We start from the raw sequence: 27228 nt of genomic DNA, 5'->3' as shown, positions 1-27228 counted from the left end.
GAAAAAATATTGAAAAACGGCGTCACAATCGCGAGTTAAACACTAAAAATTGTTTTTTTACGATAAATCAAAATAATCGAAAAATATATTTTATTCTTTTTTGCAATTGCTAATTTAATAGAACCCTCCAGATTTGCATCCGTGAACTCATTCCCCACATAGTATATATTTTTTTTAAAAGTATATCTTCGAGTGCACAGGTCGATGTTTTAGAAGCGTCTTTTCGACTGTCTGTTCTCTGACTATTGGCAGATGGTTTGCAAATTTTTAGTTATAAAACCATTGACGTTCTAACCAATAGAAAATAATTAGTTACTTAAAGTCAATTATTATTATTCAAAATTAAAGTAATTCCTAATAATAGAGCATCAACGAAATGCTTTCTATAGTATTTAGTGGAACAACATTGAAAAAATTTCAAAAATACTTTTTGGTAGTAGATTTTCCATTATATAACTTTAATATATACAATTTTTCCATTAAGGTAAGATTTTTAGTAAGTTAGAGATCAAAAAGTGACTTTACTAATCAAGGTTGGGTTTTCTTCAGTACCCATGACATAAAAACTGATTTTCTCAAAAACTTTCAAAATTTCGAGAAAATTTCAAGAATACTTTTTGACAGGAAATTTTCCATTTTTTAGATTTTGTAAATACACTTTTTCTATTAAAGTAACAGTTTTTAGGTTAGAGACCAAAATGTGTCTTTTCCAGTCAATTATTTTCTCACAAAAGGTCTCTATCTCAGAAAAGTATATAAAATTTTTTTTTCCAAAAATCAATAAAAAAATCTCGTGTTTCTACCTCAAGAACAAAAAGGGATAAAGACTTGAATTTTTGGTTTTCACTTTACTTAAAATAATTCACTAGACGCGTATTTTAGCATATTTTCCAAAAGTTGATAAAATAAAAGAAAAGTAGATTTATAAATTAAAAAAATTGTACAATTTCCTTTTTTTAAAAGGTCTCTGTCTCGAAAACAAATGGGGCTAGAGACCTGAAATTTGACATCCAGTTTCTTCAAATAAATGCATCCTATACGCGTGTAAAAAAACCAGGTAAATTTACATAAAAAACCTTAGAACATACACCGAAATAATAAGAGAACAAAAACCGACAACGCAAAAACCAATAAATTTCACCCGCACGTTTAGACTTTAACTCCGATATTTAAAAGGGAAACTAAAAACCATATTATACTGCGGAAACCAGTAAATCCTTCACAGTTGGCAACGAACCGGATCGGACCCGAAGAACAAAAAAAAATTTCACCATTTGTCTTTGTTTCCGCGCGTGTATCTGTCAAAATAGAACGTTGGCAATTAATTCACTGTCCGGACCTCTTTTCCCAGATTCCAGGTCTGGATTCCCCCCCGTTTTCCCTTAAACTCTTCGTGTGACTCGTAATGTACTCGAGGAAAAATCTTCGTAATTACCACTCGGACAGGGAAGTGAGGAGTAGTAATCGTGGAGATAATCAGTCTCTTTTGGGAGCCATATGGTCAGTCGATTTATTAAATTAACTTGGTGAAGAGGGTTTGAGAAATGAGTGGGAATTTGTTGAGGGTTTGTCGAGGGAAGGATGGAGGTATAGTGTAAGGGAAGTTGAGGTTTATTTTTGAATAAAAGAAGTTCACTCTCAATGGAGCCAAGATGAATCAAAGTTCACTAAAAATTACAGGAATTTTTTTCAGGGATTTAAAATCAGTTGTTAATATTTCTCTGGTTATGTGGGGTAATTTTTTATTGTTTTTCCAGATTCAATTTTTATGTTTTCCATGTATTTTGATTTATTTTTAATTTTATTCCAAGCACAAGGGATCTTTCTTCTATATCTTTCACTTTATCAAGCTCTTCTAATATTTTCTACATTTAATTCGAGATTTTAGAAGAAGGTTCTATGCCTTATGGAAAATAGTTAAAGTCATTTTTTCAGGCAAACAAATTCATTTTCTTCTCACTTTTAAGGCATCTGAAGCCGTTTTTTTTCTCATGAAAGATGGTTTAAATTAAGCTGCATTTTTCATTTATTTGAAGCTATTTTGGAGCATTTTTTCATCTTTCAGGAATTTAAAATATTTTTTATAATTTTTTTAGTTTCTAAGGTGATTTTTTGATAATTTCGAGATAAGAATTAAAAAAAACTAATAGGTTTTTTCCTGGAATTTTATTTCTAGGTCATCCTGAAGTAATTTCTGCCTTCTTATGGATAGCTTAAATATATTAACCTCAGTAAAATCTATTACGTTATAATTTTCTTAATTTACTATCATTAATAATGACAGCCAATTATCACTTCAAATGCCTGTAATATTTCCATATTTCTAAGTAATAATTATATTGTTATATTAATATAAAAAAGCATAATAGTCACCGTAGATATAATACAATTTTGCCTTATATATCCAAATTCTCATTTTAATGTAATATTTTAAAAAGCACAAAAATTATATTTATTTTTTTCATTCATATTAAATTTTTCAATTTTATTGCAGGCATTTAGGACACTTTTCAAATTTTCCAAGTGTTTTAATTAGTTTTCCTATTTATTCCTGGCATTTAAGATATTTTTCTAAATATTTCGATCAATTCCTGAAAAATGTGAAAAAATCATTGATACCTTCCAGGAATTTGGATTAAATTTTTATGTTTTTTAAGCTTTCGCGGTAAGTTTTTATATTTTTAAGAGGACGTAAACTTAAGCCTGGAAAAACTTTCTTAAAAAATGTACAAAATGACATCGAATATCTGAAATCAAAATAAAAGATTACATCTATAACCCGGAATACATGCAACATTTTCCCTGTAAAAATTAAACATTATTTTGAATGGGTCGAACTTGAGAAAAAATACGTCAAGTGCCTGGAACACCATAAAAATTTGAAAATATCAAAAATAATAATAAAATCCTGGAACAAAAAATTATAAATATAATTTTGGATGACATTAAAAATGAAAAAAAATCCTGGAAGTTATAAAGGATTACTCCGAAAACTTGAAAACTATCGAAAATTTTCTTAAAATCCTGGAGTATATACAAGATTAGGTCAAATGCTTCCATGATTCCAGGAATTTGAATTAGATACCAAATATTATGATATATCCTAAGGAAAAATCTACTCAAACCTGGAAAAAATCTAAAAAACTATACTGAAGGCATTTAAAGAAATTTTTTTGCCTGTTAAGAATAGGAAACAATTTTTTTAAATTTCTTTGGTTTTTGGGGTAATTTTTTCCAGGCTTTGAGGCTTAATATTTATGCTTTTTATTATTTTAATTTTTATATTTTTAATTTTATTCCAGGCACTTTATATTTTCTAAGTATTTTAGTTAGTTTTTCTTCCAGGATTTTCCAATAGTTTTTTTTATTTAATTTAGGTTTTAAGAGAAAGGTTCATTTTTTCAGATATATGGAACCTATATTACGATATATTTTGCAACATTTTATATATTTTTAATTTTATTTCAGATACTAGGAATATTTTTTTTATAAATTCCAAGTATTTAGTTTTGCTTTCATGCTTTTCCGATATTTTTTCCATTTAATTCATGTTCTTAGAAGAAGGTTCTATGTCTTTTGCAGACTATCTAAAGACATTTTTCCAGGCAATTAGACCCATTTTCTGATTTCTTTTTTAGGCATTTTTACCTCGTGAAAGGTAGTTTAAGTAAAATTACATTTTCCATTTAATTGAAATATTTGTTATAATTTTTCTGATCTTTGTAAATATGGTAATATATATACATATATAATATAAGGTGTAAATTTGTATATTTTCTAAGTGTTTCAATTAGTTTCCTTTTTATTTCAGGCATTTAAAATATTTTTTCAAGCACTTGGAATATTTTCATCAATTCCTGGAAAGTTTGAAATAATCATTAATATCTTCTAGGAATGTCTTTTAAGTTGTTGACGTAATTTTTTATATTTTCTAAAAATAGGAAAAAATATGCCAAGTTCCTAAAAGATGTAAAAAATGACGTCGGATGCCTGGAATAAAATACAAAATTACATAGAACGCCTGGAATCCGTACAAAATTTTCCCAAAAACCTGGACAAATTAGAAATTATTTTCAATGCGTGCAAGCTAAGGAAAAACAACGTTAAATGCCTGGAACACCTTAAAAAAATTTGAAAACATCGAAAATTATAAAAATGCCTTAGAAAATCTTATATAAAACTCCTGGATCCTGGAAAAAACTATAAATAATTTGAACGGCAGGTTGCAATTAAAAAATTATATAGGATGCCTGGAAGACATACCAGATTATTTAAAGAACCTGGAAGTTATCAAAAGTTGTCCTAAAATCCGGAAATAAATACAAAATTAGGTGAAATGCTTAGAGTAAAATGAAAAGTTGACTCACAACTCACAAAATTAATTGGAATACCTGGAAGTAATAAATTAAATAAAAAAAATATATTTTGCAACAAATCTATCAATATTCGATGTTCGTTTAATTCAAGAACCGCGGATTTATTCTGTTAGTTGTAGATGACTGCATTGTTTATAATAAATTTTCCTACATATAGCACATGAAAAACGAAGGTTCCTTTTTTCGTCAAAAAATTGAATTTTTTTAAATTTAATTAAATGCCTCTATATCGGAAAGTAATGAGGCTACAGATGCGATGTTTCGTAAGCAAGTGAACACATTGAGCCTCATATGTTTCAAAAACCTTTGAAATAAGAGAAGTTAACTCCTAATGCACCAAAAGAACAATAAAACCTCATAAAAAATCACTCTCAAGATTCACAACTGCGATGAATCAAAATTCCAAAGTCTCATGAATCCTCCCCTCATAGGACCGTGGAGATATACGTTAGACGTTAAAGTCGGTAACTTTTACTCGAGGAAACTTTGAAAACTTATATCTGAGTTTGTAGTGAGTGGGGTTAACTTAAAATATACTTGTATTTTCGCGATAGATCTTCGTAGTTGGGTTTGGAAACACTTTACACAATAAAAAAAAAACTTGCTACAGTTTAAAAGGTTTTTTTTTCTGTTGCAAGGATATCTCTTTCATAACGGGAGCGTTTTAGTGGATCAACAACTATTCAGGCTTTATGACCATTTGCTTGGCTAAAGTCGTAAAATATTATACAGTTGGGCATGGAATTTTCCGTTTTATGGCATAAGAGTTCGAGGTAATAGAATACTTTGTATCGTCGACTTTATTTCGACCAATATTGAGGTTATTTTTGTTTGTTGGAATGTTGCAGCAACGAACAAGAGATACATACAAGGATTTTTTAATATCTATTTGTTAGAACGTCGATGATGAACCTGCTAATAAACATAGAGGACTCTGCCAGTGACTTTCTAACTTAGAAAGATTCATTTTATTTTAATTTTTGCGTTATTTTAGATAACTTTTTTTTTGGATACGTTGATTTTCTGTTAAATTATTAAACAATGACCCACTGACAATTAATTGTATTAAATTAATATTAACTTTACGTAATTTGTTAGAAAGTCAATGGTTTTCCAACTCAAAAATTGAAAACCAACTAAAAGAATATTTTATTTTTGATTTGTTTTTTATCTGAATTCAATTAACTATTTTTTTTCTATTTGTTAGAACGTCAATGGTTTCCTATTTAAGAACTAACAAAAAAAAAACGAAATTTACTCATTGACGTTCTAACACAAAGAAATCAACTTTATTTTAATTATTAGATAATTAATTTTCTAGTTATTAGAAAGTTGTCTAGTCGACCTTGATAGTAAAGTCATACATTTTGGCCTCTAATGTGAAAATTATTACTCTAATAGAAAAAGTGTATAAATTAAAGTTAGATAATTTAAAATTTACTATTAAAAAGTATTCTTGAATTTTTTTCGAAATTTTAATAGTTTTTGATAAAATTGGTTTTTAAGTCGAGGGTACTGAGAAAATACAACGTTTCCTAGTAAAATCATATTTTGACCTCTAACTTAAAAACAGTTTATTTAATAGAAAAAGTGTATTAAGTAAAGTTAAATAACAAAAAGATTCCTATCGAAAAGTATTATTGGTGTTTTTTCTATATTATGAAAGTCTTTGAGAAAATCAGTTGTGAAGTTCAGAGTTATAGAAAAAATTAATTTTTCCTAGTAGAGACACATTTTGGCATGTAAGTTGAAAGTAATTACTTTTATGGAAATAGTGTGTTAACTAAAGTTTAAAAATGGAAAATTTGCTATCAAAAAGTTTTCTTGGATTTTTTTCGAAATTTTTATAGTTTCTGAAAAAATCGGTCTTTAAGTCAAGGAAACTGATGAATACCGACTCTTGACTGGTGAAGTCACATATTGGCCTCGAACTTAAAAACCCTCATTTAAATAGAAAAATTGCATCAGTTGGAGAACCGGTAGAAGAAGGTATACCGGTTGGCCCAACTAAGATCTTGGGTGCGCGAATCAATGCAATCAAGTTAAAAACGTACAAACAGAAAATTTTGCAAATTTATCATTTTTAAACCCATGTTAAACTACGTGTCTAATGATTTCCTTTTTAGAAAGTGTAAACCAAATTTCAAATCTCTATCCCCTATTTTTCTTAAGATAGAGACGGTTTGAGAGAAAAAAAGTTGAACAACTTTCTCATTTTTTGAGCCTAATTATCTCTTATTTTTTAAAACTTTTGGAAAAAATGCCGAAACACGTGTCTGATGGATTTATACGAAGAGACCATGAATCAATTATCGAGTCTCTAACTCGCTCCGTTTCTGAAATATAGACATTTTGGAAAAAAAAATCTCAAACTTTTATCCAGTTTTCTCTCATTTTACTGACATCCGAAAATATTCATAAAGACACATCTAACAAACTTACATGCAAAAACTAGGTAGCAAATTAGAAACCTCTAACTCCTTTCACTCCCAAGATAGAGACTCTTTAATTACAAGACGTGGCAACTCCGCATCCATTAAACTTTGACCCCACCACACGCGTATCTAATTGGTCCCTAAAACATTTATGGGCGTACCCAGGAGGGAGTCGTAATAAGACAACGTTGCCAATACCCGTTTTTTTACTCTAATTAAAGCACTATCATAAAATGAATAATAAAATCCAATATTCCAACAAACCAAATGTTTTTTTCGATAAATAAATTATCGAGCAGAAATCCCATCGAAAGTGATACAGACCCGGCCGCTCCGACTTTTATTAGGAAAAATAACGGTTGCCTTTGCATTTAGCTTAATTAAAGAAAATCCAGCTTCAGAGTTTCCAAAAAGAAATCCATACACAATTTGCCAGATGAGTTTTCCTTTTACGTCCGTAAACGGGATTAATAAAAAACTTACCGTCTAAGCGAGAGGGGGCTAACGGTTTGCCCTCGGTTAACCCTCAGGGGCGACATGCCACTTCCGAACTGCTCCATACCGCATTCCCTGATCCCATAGAGCACCAGTTCCTCGGTAGTACCACCTGCACTCGTACAACTGCTATTCTGCGTGCAATTCTCCTTTATTAAATTCCGCTCTTTCGGTGACAAAGTGTGCGATTTAGTCACCCAGTTCTTCTCGTTCTCACCGGACGGGTCCAGTTGGTCTTTCGCTTGTTCACGTCGTTTGTTTCTTTGACATTTCAGTACGCAACAGATGGCGCACGTGATGATCAGTAGAGTCACCACGGACACGCCGATCACGATGAAGATCAACTGTTGAAACGGTAGAGCGACGATTATCACGGTCGGTTCTTCTTTTAAGACTATGCGGATGGTGAAGTTGGATTGGGTGGCTCCGGCAAGGTTCTCCGCGTGGCAGATGTAGGTGCCGTTATCAACCGCGTTTGCATTGTAGATGAACAATTCGCTTTTTTTATTTTCGGCACCTTCTTCGAGCCAGTAGATGAGGTGCATGCCGGGGGCAACGTTGCTGTTGTTCTGCAGGAGTTGACCGTCGAAGGACCAAGTCACCTGGAATGGGAGAGAGAATGAGAACTTTTAGTAGTATACTGGTAGGGCAAAGTGCTTTCTTGAGTGCGAAAATGTGCAATAGAAAATCATAGGCAAGGCATTAAGTTAAAGAGGGAACGACAATCCTTTAGGTGATGTGTTCAGTTCATGTACAATTTGGGTTTGACCAGAGTAAAAGTAGAAGAAACTCTATTGTTCTCTTTATAAATTATGGCTAAGATTTATCATTGCAAGTTAATACATTGTTGTGCGCACTCGAGAGCTGAGTTGGGCGGACCGGTATATATTTTCTTCAATCGATTAGGTTAGTTAACAAATTTTCAGTTAAAGTAAGAGTTAAAGGACAAAAATTGGACTTTACTAAGTAAGGTTGGTTTCTCTCAGTACGCTCGACCTAAAAACCGATTTTCTCAAAAATATTGAACATTTTGAAAAAATTCGAAGAATACTTTATGACAGGAAATGTTCCAATCTATTACTTTACTTAATACACATTTTCCCTTAAGGTAATAATTTTCAAGTTACAGGCCAAAATGTGGCTCTAGTAGGAGAAATTGATTTTGCCTATAAGCCTGAACTTCAAAAACCGGTTTTCTCAAAAACTATCAAAATTTTGAAAAAATTTTAAGAATAATTTTTGATAGTAAATTTTCCGTTGTATAACTTTAATATATATACTTTTTCAATTAAAGTAATGATTTTTAAGTTAGAGGCCAAAATGTGATTTTACTAGTCAATGTTGGGTTTTCCTCAGTACCCTTGATTTAAAAACCGTTTTTCTCAAAAACTATCAAAATTTCGAAAAAATTTCAAGAATACTTTTTAATAGTAAATTCTCCGTTTTATAACTTTGATTTATCAACTTTTCCTATTAAAGGCGCAGGTTTCAAGTTAGAGGCCAAAATGTGGCTTTACTAGGAAATATTCATTTTTCCTATGACCCTGAAATTTAAAACGGATTTTCTCAAAAACTATTAAAATTTCGAGAAAACTCCAATTAAACTTTTTGATAGCAAATTTTCTATTATATAACTTTAATTTATACACTTTTTCCATTAAAGGAACGGTTTTCAAGTTAAAGGTAAAAATGTGACTTTACTAGTCAAGATTGGGTTTTTTCAGTATCCTTAACTTGAAAGCCGATTTTTTCAAAAATTAACAAAATTTCAAAAAAAAATTAAGAATACTTTTTGATAGGAAATTTTCTGTTATATAAATTTAATGAATAGATTTTGTCCATTAAAATAACAGTTTTCAAGTTAGAGGTCAAAATGTGACTCTAATAGTTAAGGTTGGGTTTTGCTCAGTGCCCTTGCCTTAAGAACCGATTTTCTCAAATGCCTGGAAACTGGATTAATATTTTAATTTCTTCCAGGCAGTTGAAAATTAAATTTAAACAAATCCTCAACTGCCTGGAATAAATTCAAAATTACCCTTGGTTGAATTAAAAACAGGGAACTGGGGTATCGTAACTTTTAAGTCCTTCCTTGTCTTTAAAAGTAATTCTAAAAAAATGTCCTCAAATGCCTGGAAATTGAGTGAAATTTTTAATTTCTTCCAGGCAGTTGAAAATGAAATTTAAACAAACCCTCAACTGCCTCGAATAATTTCAAAAATACTGTTAGAGCCAGTAAATAGTTTTAGGAAACAATTTGTGTGACATTTCATAGAATAAGAGAAATGTCAGTTTAAGATGCAATGCACATGTTTTTCCCAATGCTCTTCAAAAGTGCAAAATTATGATTTTATTGATGGTATAACGGGCGGTCTTGTGATCCCTTGTCTATTAATTTATGACCAAAGACACGTGTTTCACAGGGGCTCAGTCGAATGGTCTTTGAAGAATATATTGGGTTAGATAAATGTGTTTTGCTTTTGAGAAAACTGAAATCCAACTTTTAGTATCGTTACGGTTTCGGCAGGCATCGAAAGCCAATATTTTTCTCGACGGGTTCTTTTTCGAATTTCGAGGCTTTGCTTGCTGAATATTTAACTTACCATTAATTATTATCTATCTTTTTTGTTGTATATGCTTTTCAACGTTACTTGTTTTCCTAATTTGGTCAGTGTAAGAAATTAAAGGATTGTGTTTAGAAAAACTGCCTTTTATTTCAACCGAACCGACGTGTTGCTGAGGCGGGTAGTTTTGGTGACGCGACAAATACCATTAGTTGAATAAAAAGCAGGGAACTAGGGTATCGTAACTTATAAGTTCTTACTTGTCATTAAAAGTAATGTAAAAAATCAAGTGCCTAGAAATTAAATAAATTTTTTAGTTTCTTCCAGGCACTTAAAAATTAAATTTAAAAAATCTTCAACTGCCTGGAATAAATATAAAAATACCAGTGATTGAATTAAGAAAATAAAAAACTAGGGTATCGTAACTTCGACATTCTTCCTTGTAGTTAAAAGTAATATAAAAAATATTCTCAAATGCCTGGAAATTGAGTGAAATTTTTAATTTCTTCCAGGCAGTTGAAAATTAAATTTAAAAACATATTCAACTGCCTGAAATAAATTCAAAAATACCATTGGTTTGAATAAAAAATAGAAAACTAGGGTATCTTAATTATATAATATCTTAATTAATTAATATATCTTAAATATAATTATATAATATAATATTAATATAAATTAATAATAAAAATATAATATCCTAATTATTTAATAAAAGTAATTTTACAATTACCATTGGTTAAATAAAAAATAGGGAATTAGGGTATCGTAACTTCTAAATTCTTCCTTCTTGTTAAAACTAATATAAAAATGCCTACAAATTCCGGGAAATTGAGTGAAATTCTTAATTTCTTCCAGGCACTAAATTAATTTTAAATAAATCCTCAACTGCCTGGAATAAATTCAAAAATACCATTAGTTGAATAAAAAATAGGGAACTAAGGTATCGTAACTTCTAAGTTCTCCCTTGTCATAGTAATTTTTAATTTTTTTAAAAAATGTCCTTGAATGCCTGGATGTTAAGTGAAATTTTTAATTTCCTAGAGGCAGTTGAAAATTACATTTAGGAAATTCTAAAGTGCCTAGAATAAATTCAATAATACCATTGGTTTGAATAAAAAATAGGGAACTAAGGTATCGTAACTTCTAAATTCTTCCTTGTCGTTAAAAGTAATATAAAAAATGTCCTCAAATGCCTGGAAAATGGGTGAAATTTCTAATTTCTTCCAGGCACTTGAAAATTAAATTAAGACAAATTCTCAACTGCCTGGAATAAATATAAAAAACCAGTGATTGAATTTAAAAAATAGGAAACTAGGGTATCATACATTCATAATGTTTCCTTGTCGTTAAAAGTAATTTAAAAAATATCCTCCAATGCCTGGAAATTGGACTAAATTTGTAATTTCTTCCAGGCAGTTGTAAATTAAATTTAAAAAATCCTCAAGTGCCTGGAATAAATTCAAAAATACCACTGATTAAATAAAAAATAGGGAACTAGTGTATTGTTACTTCAAAATTCTTATTTGTCGCCGAAAGTAATTTAAAAAACGTCCTCAAATGCCTGGACATTAAGTGACATTTTTAATTTCTTCCAGACACTTGAGAATTAAATTAAAACAAATTCTCAACTGTCTGGAATAAATTCACAAATATAATTGGTTGAATAAGAAATAGAAAACTAGGGTACCGTAACTTTTAAGTGTTTCCTTGTCGTTAAAAGTAATGTTAAAAAAATGTCCTCCAATGCCTGGAAATTGGATCAAATTTTTAATTTCTGCCAGGCAATTGAAATTAAATTTAAAAAAATATTCAACTGCCTGAAATAAATTTAAAAATACCATTGGTTGAATAAAAAAAGGGAACTAGGGTATCGTAACTTTTAAGTTCTTCCTTGTCGTTAGAAGAAATATAAAAAATGTCCTCAAATGCCTGGAAACTGGATTAAATTTTTAATTTCTTCCAGGCAGTTGAAAATTAAATTTAAAAAATTTTCAATTGCCTGGAATAAATTCAAAAATACCATTGATTGAATAAAAAACAGAGAAGTAGGGTATCGTAACTTTTAAGTTCTTCCTTGTCGTTAGAAGTATAAAAAGAAATATAAAAAATGTCCTTAAATACCTGGAAACTGGATTAAATGTTTAATTTCTTCCAGGTAGTTGAAAATTACATTTAAAGAAATTCTCAACTGCCTGGAATAAATTCAAAAATACCCCTGGTTGAATAAAAAATAGGGAACTAGATTATCGTAACTTTTAAGTACTTTCTTCTCGTTAAAAGTAATATAAAAATGTCCTCGAATTCCGGGAAATTGAGTGAAATTTTTAACTTCATCCTGGCACTTGAAAATGAAATATAAAGAAATCCTCAATCAACTGCCTGGAATGAATTCAAAAATACCCTTAGTTGAATAAAAAATATGAGGGAACTAGGGTATCGTAACCTCTAAGTCCTTCTTTGTAGTTAAAAATAATTTTAAAAATGTGCTCAAATGCCTGAAAATTGATGTCAAAAATCCTCAAGTGCCTGAAATAAATATAAAAATACCATTGATTGAATAAAAAATAAGGAACTAGGGTATCGTTACTTCAAAATTCTTCCTTGTCGTTAAAAGTATTATAAAAAATGTCCTCAAATGCCTGGAAAATAGGTGAAATTTTTAATTTCTTCCAGGCACTTGAAAATTAAATTTAAACAAATCCTCAACTGCCTGGAATAATTTTACAGATACCATCGGTTGAATAAAAAATAGGGAACTAGGGTATCGTAACTTCTAAGTTCTTCCTTGTCATTAAAAGTAATATAAAAAATATCCTCAAATGCTTAGAAATTGAGTAAAATTTTTAATTTCTTTCAGGCACTTAAAAATTAAATATCTTATAGAGGACAACAGGCTTATGGGTCGGTAGTTAGATCATCCTTCATTTGTATTAAAATGGTTAGCGCATTGTACCAACTAATAGGTGATTTGCCTTGGTGCAGATATAAGTTGAACAGTTCCTTTATTTTCTCTAAGAGTATGTTTCCTTATAAATCCTCAACTGCCTGGAATAAACTCAAAAATATCATTGATTGAATAAAAAATAGGGAACTAGGGTATCGTAACTTCTAAGTAGTTAAAAGTAATGCCTCTAATGCCTGGAAATTGGTTGAAATATTTAGTTTCTTCCAGGCAGTTGAAAATTAAATGTCAAAAATCTTCAAGTGCCTAAAATAAATTCAAAAATACCATTGATTGAATTAAAAATAGGGAACTAGAGTATCGTAACTTTTAAGTTCTTCCACGTCTTTAAAAGTATTTTTTTAAAAATGTCCTCAAATGCCTAAACATTGAGTGAATTTCTTAATTTTTTCCAGGCAGTTGAAAATTAAGTGTCAAAAATCTTTAACTGCCTGGAATAAATTCACAAATACCATTGGTTGAATAAAAAATAGGGAACTAGGGTATCGTAACTTCTAAATTCTTCCTTATAGTTAAAAGTAATTTAAAAAATGTTCTCAAACGCAGCCTGGAAATTGGTTAAAATTTGTAATTTCTTACAGGCAGTTGAAAATTTAATGTCAAAAATCGTCAAATGCCTGGAAAAAATTCAAAAATACCATCGGTTGAATAAAAAATAGAGAACTAGGGTATCGTAACTTCTAAATTCTTCCTTATAGTTAAAAGTAATTTAAAAAATGTCCTCAAACGCCTGGAAATTGGATTAAATTTTTAACGTCTTACAGGCAGTTGAAAATTAAATTTAAAAAATCCTCAAGTGCCTGGAATAAATTCAAAAATGTTCGAATCTAATATTCAACAATAATTATTTTTATCTAGCTTAAATCAACAGTCTTCATGGCGGCATCGGGATCTCAAAATATAACTATTAAGAATAAATTTATGGGTTCGGGGACTTTTATGGAGATATCGCAGCATAAGCACTTCTTTTATAATAAATGTATAACACTATATGGATTATGTGGTTTTTCGTTCGTATTTAGTCTGTTTTAAGTTTATAAGATTGAAATAACATCTTAATTTCTTTGTAACAGTTCTTATAATATTCGGTTAATAAATCATTATACAATATATTCATTTGTGCCTTTTATTATCTTCTAACTCGAACAAAAAATACCATTGATTAAATAAAAAATAGAAAACTAGGGTATCGTAACTTCTAACTCGTTAAAAATTATTTAAAAAATGCCCTCAAATGCCTGGAAATTGAGTGAGATTTTATATTTGTTCCAGGCACTTGTAAATTAAATTTAAACCAATTCTCAACTGCCTGGATTAAATTCAAAAATACCATTGGTTGAATAAAAAATAGGGAACTAGGGTATCGTAACTTCTAAATTCTTCCTTGTCGTTAAAAGTAATTTAAAAAATGTCCTTAAATGCCTGGACGTTAAGTGAAATTTTTAATTTCTTCCAGGCACTTGGAAATTAAATTTAAAAAATTCTTAACTACCTGGAATAAATTCAAAAATACCATTGATTGAATAAAAAAAAGGGAACTAGGGTATTGTAACTTTTAAGTTCTTCCTTGTCGTTAGAAGTAATATAAAAAAATGTCCTCAAATGCCTGGACAATTAATTAAATATTTAACTTCTTCCAGGCAGTTGAAAATTAAATTTATGCTAATCCACAACTGCCTGTAATAAATTTAAAAATACCATTCATTGAATAAAAAATAGGGGACTAGGGTATCGTAACCTCAAAGTTCTTACTAGTTTTTACAAGTAAATTAAAAAATGTTCTCAAATACCTGGAAATTGAATTAAATTTTTGATTTCTTCCAGGCAGTTGAAAACTAAATTTAAAAAATTCTCAACTGCCTGGAATAATTTTACAAATACCATAAGTTGAATAAAAAAATAGGAAACTAGGGTATCGTAACTTCTAAGTTCTTCCTTGTCATTAAAAGTAATATAAAAAATATCCTCAAATGCTTAGAAATTGAGTGAAATTTTTAATTTATTTCAGGCACTTGAAAATTAAATATCTTATAGAGGACAACAGGCTTATGGGTCGGTAGTTAGATCATCCTTCATTTGTATTAAAATGGTTAGCGCATTGTACCAACTAATAGGTGATTTGCCGTGGTGCAGATATAAGTTGACCAGTTCCTTTATTTTCTCTAAGAGTATGTTTCCTTATAAATCCTCAAATGCCTGGAATAAACTCAAAAATATCATTGATTGAATAAAAAATAGGGAACTAGGGTATCGTAACTTCTAAGTAGTTAAAAGTAATGCCTCTAATGCCTGGAAATTGGTTGAAATATTTAGTTTCTTCCAGGCAGTTGAAAATTAAATGTCAAAAATCTTCAAGTGCCTAAAATAAATTCAAAAATACCATTGATTGAATTAAAAATAGGGAACTAGAGTATCGTAACTTTTAAGTTCTTCCACGTCTTTAAAAGTATTTTTTTAAAAATGTCCTCAAATGCCTAAACATTGAGTGAATTTCTTAATTTTTTCCAGGCAGTTGAAAATTAAGTGTCAAAAATCCTTAACTGCCTGGAATAAATCCACAAATACCATTAGTTGAATAAAAATAGGGAACTAGGTTATCGTAACTTTTAAGTTCTTCCTTGTCGTTAGAAGTAATATAAAAAAATGTCCTCAAATGCCTGGATACTGGATTAAATTTTAAATTTCTTTGAGGCAGTTGAAAATTAATTTTAAAACATACTCAATTGCCTGGAATAAATTGACAAATACCCCTGGTTGAATAAAAAATAGGGAACTAAAGTATCGTAACGTCAAGTTCTTTCTTGTCATTAAATGTAATTTCAAAAAAATGTCCTTAAATGCCTGGACGTTGTGAAATTTTTAATTTCTTACAGGCAGTTGAAAATTAAATGTCAAAAATCCTCAAATGACTGGAATAAATTCAAAAATAAGTATCGTAACTTTTAAGTACTTTCTTCTCGTTAAAAGTAATATAAAAATGTCCTCAAATTCCGGGAAATTGAGTGAAATTTTTAACTTCGTCCAGGCACTTGAAAATGAAATGTAAAGAAATCCTCAATTAACTGCCTGGTTGAATAAAAAATATGAGGGAACTAGGGTATCGTAACCTCTAAGTCCTTCTTTGTAGTTAAAAATAATTTTAAAAATGTGCTCAAATGCCTGAAAATTGATGTCAAAAATCCTCAAGTGCCTGAAATAAATATAAAAATACCATTGATTGAATAAAAAATAGGGAACTAGGGTATCGTAACTTCTAAGTTCTTCCTTGTCATTAAAAGTAATATAAAAAATATCCTCAAATGCTTAGAAATTGAGTGAAATTTTTAATTTCTTTCAGGCACTTGAAAATTAAATATCTTATAGAGGACAACAGGCTTATGGGTCGGTAGTTAGATCATCCTTCATTTGTATTAAAATGGTTAGCGCATTGTACCAACTAATAGGTGATTTGCCTTGGTGCAGATATAAGTTGAACAGTTCCTTTATTTTCTCTAAAAGTATGTTTCCTTATAAATCCTCAACTGCCTGGAATAAACTCAAAAATATCATTGATTGAATAAAAAATAGGGAACTAGGGTATCGTAACTTCTAAGTAGTTAAAAGTAATGCCTCTAATGCCGGGAAATTGGTTGAAATATTTAGTTTCTTCCAGGCAGTTGAAAATTAAATGTCAAAAATTTTCAAGTGCCTAAAATAAATTCAAAAATACCATTGATTGAATTAAAAATAGGGAACTAGAATATCGTAACTTTTAAGTTCTTCCACGTCTTTAAAAGTATTTTTTAAAAAATGTCCTCAAATGCCTAAACATTGAGTGAATTTCTTAATTTTTTCCAGGCAGTTGAAAATTAAGTGTCAAAAATCCTTAACTGCAACTGGAAATAAATTCACAAATACCATTGGTTGAATAAAAAATAGGGAACTAGGGTATCGTAACTTCTAAATTCTTCCTTATAGTTAAAAGTAATTTAAAAAATGTTCTCAAACGCAGCCTGGAAATTGAGTGGAATTTTTAATTTCTTCCAGGCACATGAAAACTAAATTTAAACAAATGCTCAACTGCCTGGAATAAATTTAAAAATACCATTGATTGAATAAAAAAATAGGGAACTAGGGTATCGTAACCTCAAAGTTCTTACTAGTTTTTACAAGTAAATTAAAAAATAGAAACGTATCATCCATTTTTCTCTAAGAGACCAAACGAAAACAAAAACAAAGGTAAGGACATAAAGTCACGGTCTCATCCAATCTATATCCAGTATTAAAGGTTTTTTAAATTATTTTTTTTTTTTTTTTTTTTTTTTTTTTTTTAAGAAAATTATATAGATTGGATGAGACCGTGACTTTGTGTCCTTACCTTTGTTTTTAAATTAAAAAATGTTCTCAAATACCCGGAAATTGGATTAAGTTTTTAATTTCTTCCAGGCTCTTGAAAATTAAATTTAAAACATCCCCAACTCCCTGGAATAATTTTACAAATACCATTAGTTAAATAAAGAATAGGGAACTAGGGTTTCGTAACTTTTAAGTCTTTCCTTGTCGTTAAAAGTAATATAAAAAATATCCTCAAATGCCTGGACATTAAGTGAAATTTTTAATTTCTTCCAGGCAGTTGAAAATTAAATTTAAAAATACTCAACTGCCTGAAATAAATTCAAAAATACCATTGATTGCATAAAAAATAGGGAACTAGGGTATCGTAACTTCATAGTTCTTATTTATTGTAAAAGTAAATTAAAAAATGTCTTCTAATGCCTGGAAATTGAGTTACATTTTTAATTTTTTACAGGCAGTTAAAATTAAATTTAAACAAATTCTCAACCGCCTGGAATAATTTTACAAATACCATAAGTTGAATAAAAAATAGGAAACTAGGGTATCGTAACTTCTAAATTCTTCTTAAACACCGATTTTCTTAAAAAATATTAAAATTTCGAAAAAAATCGAAGAAATTAAAAAATGTTCTCAAATACCTGGAAATTGAATTAAATTTTTAATTTCTTCCAGGCAGTTGAAAACTAAATTTAAAAAATTCTCAACTGCCTGGAATAATTTTACAAATACCATAAGTTGAATAAAAAAATAGGAAACTAGGGTATCGTAACTTCTAAGTTCTTCCTCGTCATTAAAAGTAATATAAAAAATATCCTCAAATGCTTAGAAATTGACTGAAATTTTTAAATTCTTTCAGGCACTTGAAAATTAAATATCTTATAGAGGACAACAGGCTTATGGGTCGGTAGTTAGATCATCCTTCATTTGTATTAAAATGGTTAGCGCATTGTACCAACTAATAGGTGATTTGCCTTGGTGCAGATATAAGTTGAACAGTTCCTTTATTTTCTCTAAGAGTATGTTTCCTTATAAATCCTCAACTGCCTGGAATAAACTCAAAAATATCATTGATTGAATAAAAAATAGGGAACTAGGGTATCGTAACTTCTAAGTAGTTAAAAGTAATGCCTCTAATGCCGGGAAATTGGTTGAAATATTTAGTTTCTTCCAGGCAGTTGAAAATTAAATGTCAAAAATCTTCAAGTGCCTAAAATAAATTCAAAAATACCATTGATTGAATTAAAAATAGGGAACTAGAGTATCGTAACTTTTAAGTTCTACCACGTCTTTAAAAGTATTTTTTTAAAAATGTCCTCAAATGCCTAAACATTGAGTGAATTTCTTAATTTTTTCCAGGCAGTTGAAAATTAAGTGTCAAAAATCCTTAACTGCCTGGAATAAATTCACAAATACCATTGGTTGAATAAAAAATAGGGAACTAGGGTATCGTAACTTCTAAATTCTTCCTTATAGTTAAAAGTAATTTAAAAAATGTTCTCAAACGCAGCCTGAAAATTGAGTGGAATTTTTAATTTCTTCCAGGCACATGAAAACTAAATTTAAACAAATGCTCAACTGCCTGGAATAAATTTAAAAATACCATTGATTGAATAAAAAATAGGGAACTAGGGTATCGTAACCTCAAAGTTCTTACTAGTTTTTACAAGTAAATTAAAAAATAGAAACGTATCATCCATTTATCTCTAAGAGACCAAACGAAAACAAAAACAAAGGTAAGGACACAAAGTCACGATCTCATCCAATCTATATCCAGTATTAAAGGTTTTTTTAATTATTATTATATTTTTTTTTTTTTTTTTTAAGAAAATTAGATAGATTGGATGAGACCGTGACTTTGTGTCCTTACCTTTGTTTTTAAATTAAAAAATGTTCTCAAATACCCGGAAATTGGATTTAAGTTTTTAATTTCTTCCAGGCTCTTGAAAATTAAATTTAAAACATCCCCAACTGCCTGGAATAATTTTACAAATACCATTAGTTAAATAAAGAATAGGGAACTAGGGTTTCGTAACTTTTAAGTCTTTCCTTGTCGTTAAAAGTAATATAAAAAATATCCTCAAATGCCTGGACATTAAGTGAAATTTTTAATTTCTTCCAGGCAGTTGAAAATTAAATTTAAAAATACTGAACTGCCTGAAATAAATTCAAAAATACCATTGATTGAATAAAAAATAGGGAACTAGGGTATCGTAACTTCATAGTTCTTATTTATTGTAAAAGTAAATTAAAAAATGTCTTCCAATGCCTGGAAATTGAGTTACATTTTTAATTTTTTACAGGCAGTCGAAATTAAATTTAAACAAATTCTCAACTGCCTGGAATAATTTTACAAATACCATAAGTTGAATAAAAAATAGGAAACTAGGGTATCGTAACTTCTAAATTCTTCTTAAACACCGATTTTCTTAAAAAATATTAAAATTTCGAAAAAAATCGAAGAATAGTTTTTGATAGAAAATTTTCCTTTACATAACTTTAGTCTACACGCTTTTTTCATTAAAATTATAATTTTCAAATTATATGACAAAATGTGGCTCTACTATAAAAAATTGTTTTTTTTTTATAACCCTGAACTGATTTTCTTAAAAACTTTCAAAATATAAAAAAAACAGCAAAATCAACTTTTTGATAGGAAAATTTCCATTTTTTAACATTATTAAAAACACTTTCTCCATTAATTTAACTGTTTTCAAGTTACAGTCCAAAAGGTGGCCTCTATCCAGAGTGTATCCACACCTAACTTAATTTAATGATTATTGAAAAAAAAGTGTTAAACAAATGTCATCAAAGAAACCCTCCTTAGACACTTGAACAAAACCAATAAACTGAACTTTTAAGGACTAACTTCAAAAAAAGAAAAACCCTCCCTTTAATACTGGATAAAGCAATTTCCCCAACAGAACCGATAAGAAATAAGCAACGACCCGCTCTTCTCGAGACGATAGATAATTCGAACGTTCGTCGCTTCTTAATGCGCTAATATATCCCCCTGGAAAGGACCCGTGTACAAGTGAGAGAGGAATTCATAAATATGCCATCAGCGAACACACGGGCTTCATATAAATGTAAAAATATGGAATAACTAATTGCGAGTCGGGCATGCATTATTTATTTCCCTTGTTATTAGATTGCCGGGGCAAATAGAGTTCAGGAATTCACTGAAGGTTAAATTTTTCCGAATTCCGAGAGTCTTTTTATTGACGTAACGCTCCCCAGTAAAACTCCAGACCAGTTTGTTGTTACCGATAATGAGGTCGCATATATAATCATCGTCATCAGCAACTCATTTTCCTAATGGAGTTGTTATAATGGCGGAACATTGAAAAGTTTCGGCAAGTAATTAAATTGTTTTGTATGCGCTCGACAAACATATTAAATTTGAACAACAACAACGGCAGTTAATTTAAATTGGGAAAGTCGCGTTATATTGTGTCGTAATGCCGTATGAAATTATTAAATTTGGGGTTAAAGTATTTGGTTTTTAGGGACATGCATAGAATTATGAAATTTTAGTTTATTAGTTGGAATTTCAATGATTAGATCCATATTTTTCCAATGGTCATGATGAAGGACTTTGAACTATTCTTTAGAAAATTTACTTTAACTGAAAAAGTTCTGAAGCTACAAAAATCGTTCTCATATAAAATGATTCTATGTAAAAGGCGTCAACTTTCGCTGAAAACTGCAACAGTGTGTCTAGAATTGTTTCTAAATTATCCTATTTGAAAATTCTTATAATAATCAAAGATTTCTACTTTTTTTGACTTTGGACTATGCCTTACAAATTCCACTCTTACTCAAAAAGTTTTTAGGGTACAAAAATCGTTTATATATAAAATGATTTAATATTAAAGGGGTCAACTTTCACTGAAAACTGCAACAGTATGCCTAGAATAGTTTTTAAATTATCCTGTTTCAAAATTGATGTAAAAATCAAAGATTTCTACTTTTTTTGGCTTTGGACTATGCCTCACAAATTCCACTTTAACTCAAAAAGTGCTCAAGCTACAAAAATCATTTATATATAAAATGATTCTATATGAAAAGCGTCAACTTCTCTTAAAAACCGCAAAAGTGTGCCTGGAATAGTTTTTAAATTATCCTGTTTCAAAATTGATGTAAATATCAAAGATTTCTACTTTTTTTGGCTTTGGACTATGCCTCACAAATTCCACTTTAACTCAAAAAGTGCTCAAGCTACAAAAATCATTTATATATAAAATGATTCTATATGAAAAGCGTCAACTTCTCTTAAAAACCGCAAAAGTGTGCCTGGAATAGTTTTTAAATTATCCTGTTTCAAAATTGATGTAAATATCAAAGATTTTTACTTTTTTTGGCTTTGGACTATGCCTCACAAATTCCACTTTAACTCAAAAAGTGCTCAAGCTACAAAAATTATTTATATATAAAATGATTCTATATGAAAAGCGTCAACTTCTCTTAAAAACCGCAAAAGTGTGCCTGGAATAGTTTCTAAATTATCCTGTTTCAAAATTGATGTAAAAATCAAAGATTTCTACTTTTTTTGACATTGGACTATGCCTTACAAATTCCACTCTTACTCAAAAAGTTTTTAAGGTACAAAAATCGTTTATATATAAAATGATTCAATATTAAAGGGGTCAACTTTCACTGAAAATTGCAACAGTATGCCTAGAATAGTTTTTAAATTATCCTATTTGAAAATTGACATAATAATCAAAGGTTTCTACTTTTTTTTGGCTTTGGACTATGCCTCGCAAATTCCACTTTAACTCAAAAAGTGTTCAAGTTACAAAAATCATTTATATATAAAATGATTCTATATGAAAAGCGTCAACTTCTCTTAAAAACCGCAAAAGTGTGCCTGGAATAGTTTCTAAATTATCCTGTTTCAAAATTGATGTAAAAATCAAAGATTTCTACTTTTTTTGGCTTTGGACTATGCCTAGCAAATTCCACTCTAACTCAAAAAGTGCTCAAGCTACAAAAATCGTTTATATATAAGATAATTCTATGTAAAAGGCGTCAACTACCACTGAAAACCGCAAAAGTGTGCATAGAATAGCTTTTAAATTATCCTGTTTGAAAATTGATATAATAATCAAAGATTTCTTCTTTTTTGACTTTGGACTATGCCTCGCGAATTCCATTCTAACTCACAAAGTTCTTAACCTACAAAAATCGTTCATATATAAAATGATTCTGTATGAAAGGTATCAACTACTACTGAAAATTGCAACAGTCAAATTACCCTATTTGAAAATTGTTATAATAATCAAAAATTTTTACGTGATATTTTCTATAAGCCACTTTCCCAAAGTTCTTCCAAAAGTCATTCTTCTTTCTTCTAAATTATCTTTCTTTCCAAATTCTTCTTCTTTCTTCCAAATTATCAATTAATTTTCAAAATATTTTTAGATTTTTTCGTATATTCTCAGTAAATTGAAGCCTAAAGCGATTTTTTTTTATGAATTTTGTACCTGAAAATTAAACCTTTTATTTATATTCAGTTTTGGATATGTGGCATTCCTTAAAGCCTATTTCACCTAAAAATACAATTCTCAGGACTATAATGCAGTATTTAAAGTATTCTTTTCAATTTATTCCAGGCAACTGAAGTGTATTGAAGGCAGTTAAAGTCATTTTTTCGCCCAGGCATTAAAAGTCTATTTTCCAGGCACTCGTTATTTTCTTAAGGCACTCTTATAAAGTCAATTTCTTGTTCCAGACGTTTAAAGTGTTTCATTTTTTTCACGAAACTAAGGCCTAAAAAATGTATCCCTGGAAAAGAATTTCTTGCCTGAAAATTGCCATTTTTAGTTTTTCTTCCAGTTTTAGAAATTTGGTACTTTTGAAGCCTACTTCAAGGTACTCTATAACCTGAAGTCTTTATTAATTTATTTCAGGCAACTGAAGCCTATTTTATATATTGAAGGCGGTTAAAGTCATTTTTTTTGTCCAGGCATTCAAAGTCTATTTTCCAGACACTCGTTATTTTTTTAAGGTACTTTTATAAAGTCAATTTCTTGTTCCAGACTTTTAATGTCTAAGTGTTTAATTTTCTTCACGAAATTAAGGCCTGAAAAATTAATCCCTGGAAAAGAATTTCTTACCTGAAAATGACTATTTATCTTCAATTTTAGAAATTTGGTACTTTTGTAATTTAATTTATTGTTGAAAAAAAATAACTTTTAATGATACATTTAACATTTAAAGTTCATTTTTTGAATCCAGCTATATATAGTCAATTTCTTATTCCAGTAATTGGTAAGTTAAAGAAAATTCGATATTTAAAAAATGAAAATTGTTAAATTAAGATATTTATTTATTTTTTTCATTGCAATATTTATTTAAAGTATTTTTTTTAATTTTAAATTTAAATCTGGTTTCTTTCAAAAATGCTTTGGATATTTCAAATCCAATTTTCTTTTCTTTTGATCCAGTTTTCCAGGCAATTGAAACTTTGAGAACATGGATTTCGGATTTTTTTATTTAAATTGGAATAGGAAAAAGATTTTTTTTTGTTTATATAGTTTTGAATACCCGTCATTCTTTGAGGTCAACTTTAAGGTTAAAAATTTCAGGCAATTGAAGTTTGTTTAATTATTTGAAGACAGTTAAAGTTGTTATTTCCGACCAGGCATTAAAAGTTCATTTTGTTGATTTTTTTTTCAAAAATTTCATTTTTTCTATAAGACGCTTTCTCAGTGTCTATTTATTTTGCAAGAAATTTAAAGTCAAGTTTTTTTAATTTTTTTTGCAGGCTTTGATAAATATTTTTTCCACATTATTTTCTATTGCCCTTTTTTGAGGCTCTATTGCTTAAAATCGAATTTTCTAAATTATGCAGCATTTAAATATTTTTTTACACTTTTCCAGACAACTGAAGCCTGGTAAAATATTTGAAAAGACTGAAAGTAATTTTTTTTGTCCAGGCATTTAAAGTCAAAATTATTAATTTTTTTTGCAGGTTTTAATTAATTGTTAATTATTAATTACTATGTTTGTAATAATTTAATATCAGTAATAATGTAATAATTATGTATCAGTAAAAGTAAGTTTTTTCGTCCAGGCATTCAAAGTCTATTTTACTGATTTTTTTCAATTTTTTTCCAAATTGTTTTTAGATATTTTTAGAACTTTTTTCAGGAAATTGAACCCTAAATCGATTTTTTTTTGAAAATCAAAAATTTTTTGCCTAAAAATTGAACTGTTTCACTCATCTTCAATTTTGAATCGATGGCCTTTTGTTGAGGCTCTATTGCTAAAAATCGAATTTTCTAAATTCTACACCATTAAAATATATATTTTTTACACTTTTCCCGACAACTAAAGCCTGTTTAATTATTTGAATCTTCAGATTTTATATTAAAGGTGTCAACTTTCACTGAAAACTGCAACAATGTGCCTGGAATAGTTTCTAAATTATCCTGCCCGAAAGTCAATATATTAATTCAAGGTTTCTACTTTTTTAGATTTTAGACTATTCTTCAGAAAATTTACTCTAATTCAAAAAGCATTGAAGCTACATAAATCGTTTATACACCAAATGATTCTATGTGAAAGGCTTCAACTTTCGCTGAAAACCGCAAAAATGTACCTAGAACAGTTTTTAAGTAATCCTGTTTGAAAAATGATATAATAATATAAAATAATTTTTAGATCCATATGTTAATAGTAACCTCAAGTGCATAGGTATCTTATATTTTTTACACAATAAGCGTATATTGATTAATTTATAAGGGTACATTAATAACTAATTAATTATTAATATTATTGTAAAGTTAGTAAGAGCGCTTTAGGGTTATGTATGTGGTAATTTTTAATAATTTCTGAACCAGTTTTGGTGGCGGGGTGCTTAGGTCGCCGACATGGCAAGACGGACTGGAATATTGCGGTATTCCGTGGATTAACCGGGATGCTGCTGTTCCTGGTAAAACCGGGGCGTTGCAAGTGTCGGGGAACGGGATACCCAGCATTTGATATTTATTGCTTATCTATATGATGCTCTTGCTGACTAAATATGTTGTTGAATTAGGTTTATGAACATTATTACTAAAATTATATGTATTTTTATTTTTATTAATTTTTTGGGAAATTTGTTGTTTTTGTATGTAGCTATTTATGCTAAATAAAGATTATTATTATAATCAAAGATTTCTCTTTTTTTTCACTTTGGATTATACTTCACAAATTCTACTCTAACTGAAAATTTTCTGAAGCTACAAAAATCGTTCTTATATAAAATTATTCTATATGAAAGGCGTCAACTACCACTAAAAACTGCAAAAGTATGCCTAAAATAGTTTCTAAATTATCCTGTTTGAAAATTGATATAGTAATCAAATATTTCTACTTTCTTTGGCTTTGGACTATGCCTCACAAATTCTACTCTAACTCAAAAAATGCTCAAGCTACAAAAATTGTTTATACATAAAATAATTCTATATAAAAGGCGTCAACTTCTAATAAAAGTGCAACAGTGTGCCTGGAATAGTTTCTAAATTATCTTGTTTGAAAATTGATATAATAATGGAATATTCCTCCTTTTTGATTTTTGACTATGCCGTACAAATTCCCCTCTAATTCAAAAAGTTCTTAAGCTACAAAAATCGTTCATATACAAAATTATTCTATATGAAAGACGTCAACTACCACTAGAAACTGCAAAAGTGTGCCTAGAATAGTTTCTAAATTATCCTATTTGAAAATTAATATAATAATCAAAGATTTTTTGCTTTCTTTGGCTTTGGACTATGCCTCACAAATTTCACTTTAACTCAAAAAGTTCTTAAACTACAAAAATCGTTCATATATAAAATGATTCTACATGAAAGGCGTCAACTACCACTGACAACTGCAAAAGTATGCCTAGAATAGTTTCTAAATTATCCTGTTTGAAAATTGATATAATAATCAAAGATTTCTACTTTCTTTGGCTTTTTACTATGCCTCACAAATTCCACTCTAATTCAAAAAGTTCCCAAGCTACAAAAATTGTTCATATATAAAATGATTCTACATGAAAGGCGTCAACTACCACTGAAAACCGCAAAAGTGTGCATAGAATATCTTCTTAATTACCCTGTTTGATAATTGAAATAATAATCAAAGAGTTCTACTTTCTTTGGCTTTTGACTATGCCTCACAAATTCTACTCTAACTCAAAAAGTGCTTAAGCTACAAAAATTGTTTATACATAAAATAATTCTATATAAAAGGCGTCAACTTCTAGTAAAAACTGTAACAGTGTGCCTGGAATAGTTCCTAAATTATCCTGCCTGAAAGTCGATATAATAATCGAAGATTTCTACGTGATGTTTTCTCTAAGCCGCTTTCCCAAAGTCTATTTCTTTTGCAGGAATTCACAGTCTAAATTATAATTATTTTTTTGCTTTTTTCCAAATTAACAATTTATTTCCAAAACGTTTTTAGATTTTTTTTTGTCTATTTTTAGTAAATCGAAGCCTAAAGTGATTTTTTTATGAATTTTTTACCTGAAAATGAAGCATTTTATTTATCTCCAATTGTTGAAGCCTACCTCATTAAAAAAAAAACTCTCCGCACTATAATGCAGTATTTAAAGTATTCTTTTCAATTTATTCCAGGCAACTGAAGCGTATTTGATCTGTTGAAGGCAGTTAGTGAATATGAAGTCATTTTTTTCGCCCAGGCATTAAAAGTCTATTTTCCAGGCACTCGTTATCATTTTAAAACACTTTTATAAAGTCAATTTCTTATTCCGGACTTCATTTTTTCACGAAACTAAGGCCTAAAAAATTAATCCCTGGAAAAGAATTTCTTGCCTGAAAATTGCCATTTATCTCTAGTTTTTCTTCCAGTTTTAGAAATTTGGTACTTTTGAAGCCTACTTCAGAGTACTCTATAACCTGAAGTATTTATTAATTTATTTTAGGCAATTAAAGCCTATTTTATATATTGAAGGCAGTTAAAGTCATTTTGTTCGCCCAGGCATTCAAAGTCTTTTTTCCAGGCACTCGTTATTTTTCTAAGGTACTTTTATAAGGTCAATTTCCTGTTCCAGACCTTTATAGTGT

At 29.2% G+C, this 27228-nt stretch overlaps 1 protein-coding gene across 2 annotated transcripts in view; it reads right to left on the bottom strand.

The window, feature by feature from the left end:
- LOC126736680 (leucine-rich repeat-containing protein 24-like) overlaps positions 1–27228 on the bottom strand; it is a 156174-nt gene that overhangs the window by 73556 nt on the left and 55390 nt on the right. For both annotated transcript variants that reach the window (XM_050441169.1, XM_050441170.1), the window contains exon 4: positions 7295–7908. In XM_050441169.1, the coding sequence (XP_050297126.1) occupies positions 7295–7908 (614 nt within the window). The remainder of the gene's footprint in view (positions 1–7294; positions 7909–27228) is intronic.

The sequence above is a fragment of the Anthonomus grandis genome, chromosome 5 (assembly GCF_022605725.1).
Source record: "Anthonomus grandis grandis chromosome 5, icAntGran1.3, whole genome shotgun sequence".
Taxonomy (NCBI): Eukaryota; Metazoa; Arthropoda; class Insecta; order Coleoptera; family Curculionidae; genus Anthonomus; species Anthonomus grandis.
The sequence above is the reverse complement of the archived record's forward strand: the minus strand, read 5'-3'. Positions and strand labels throughout refer to the sequence as shown.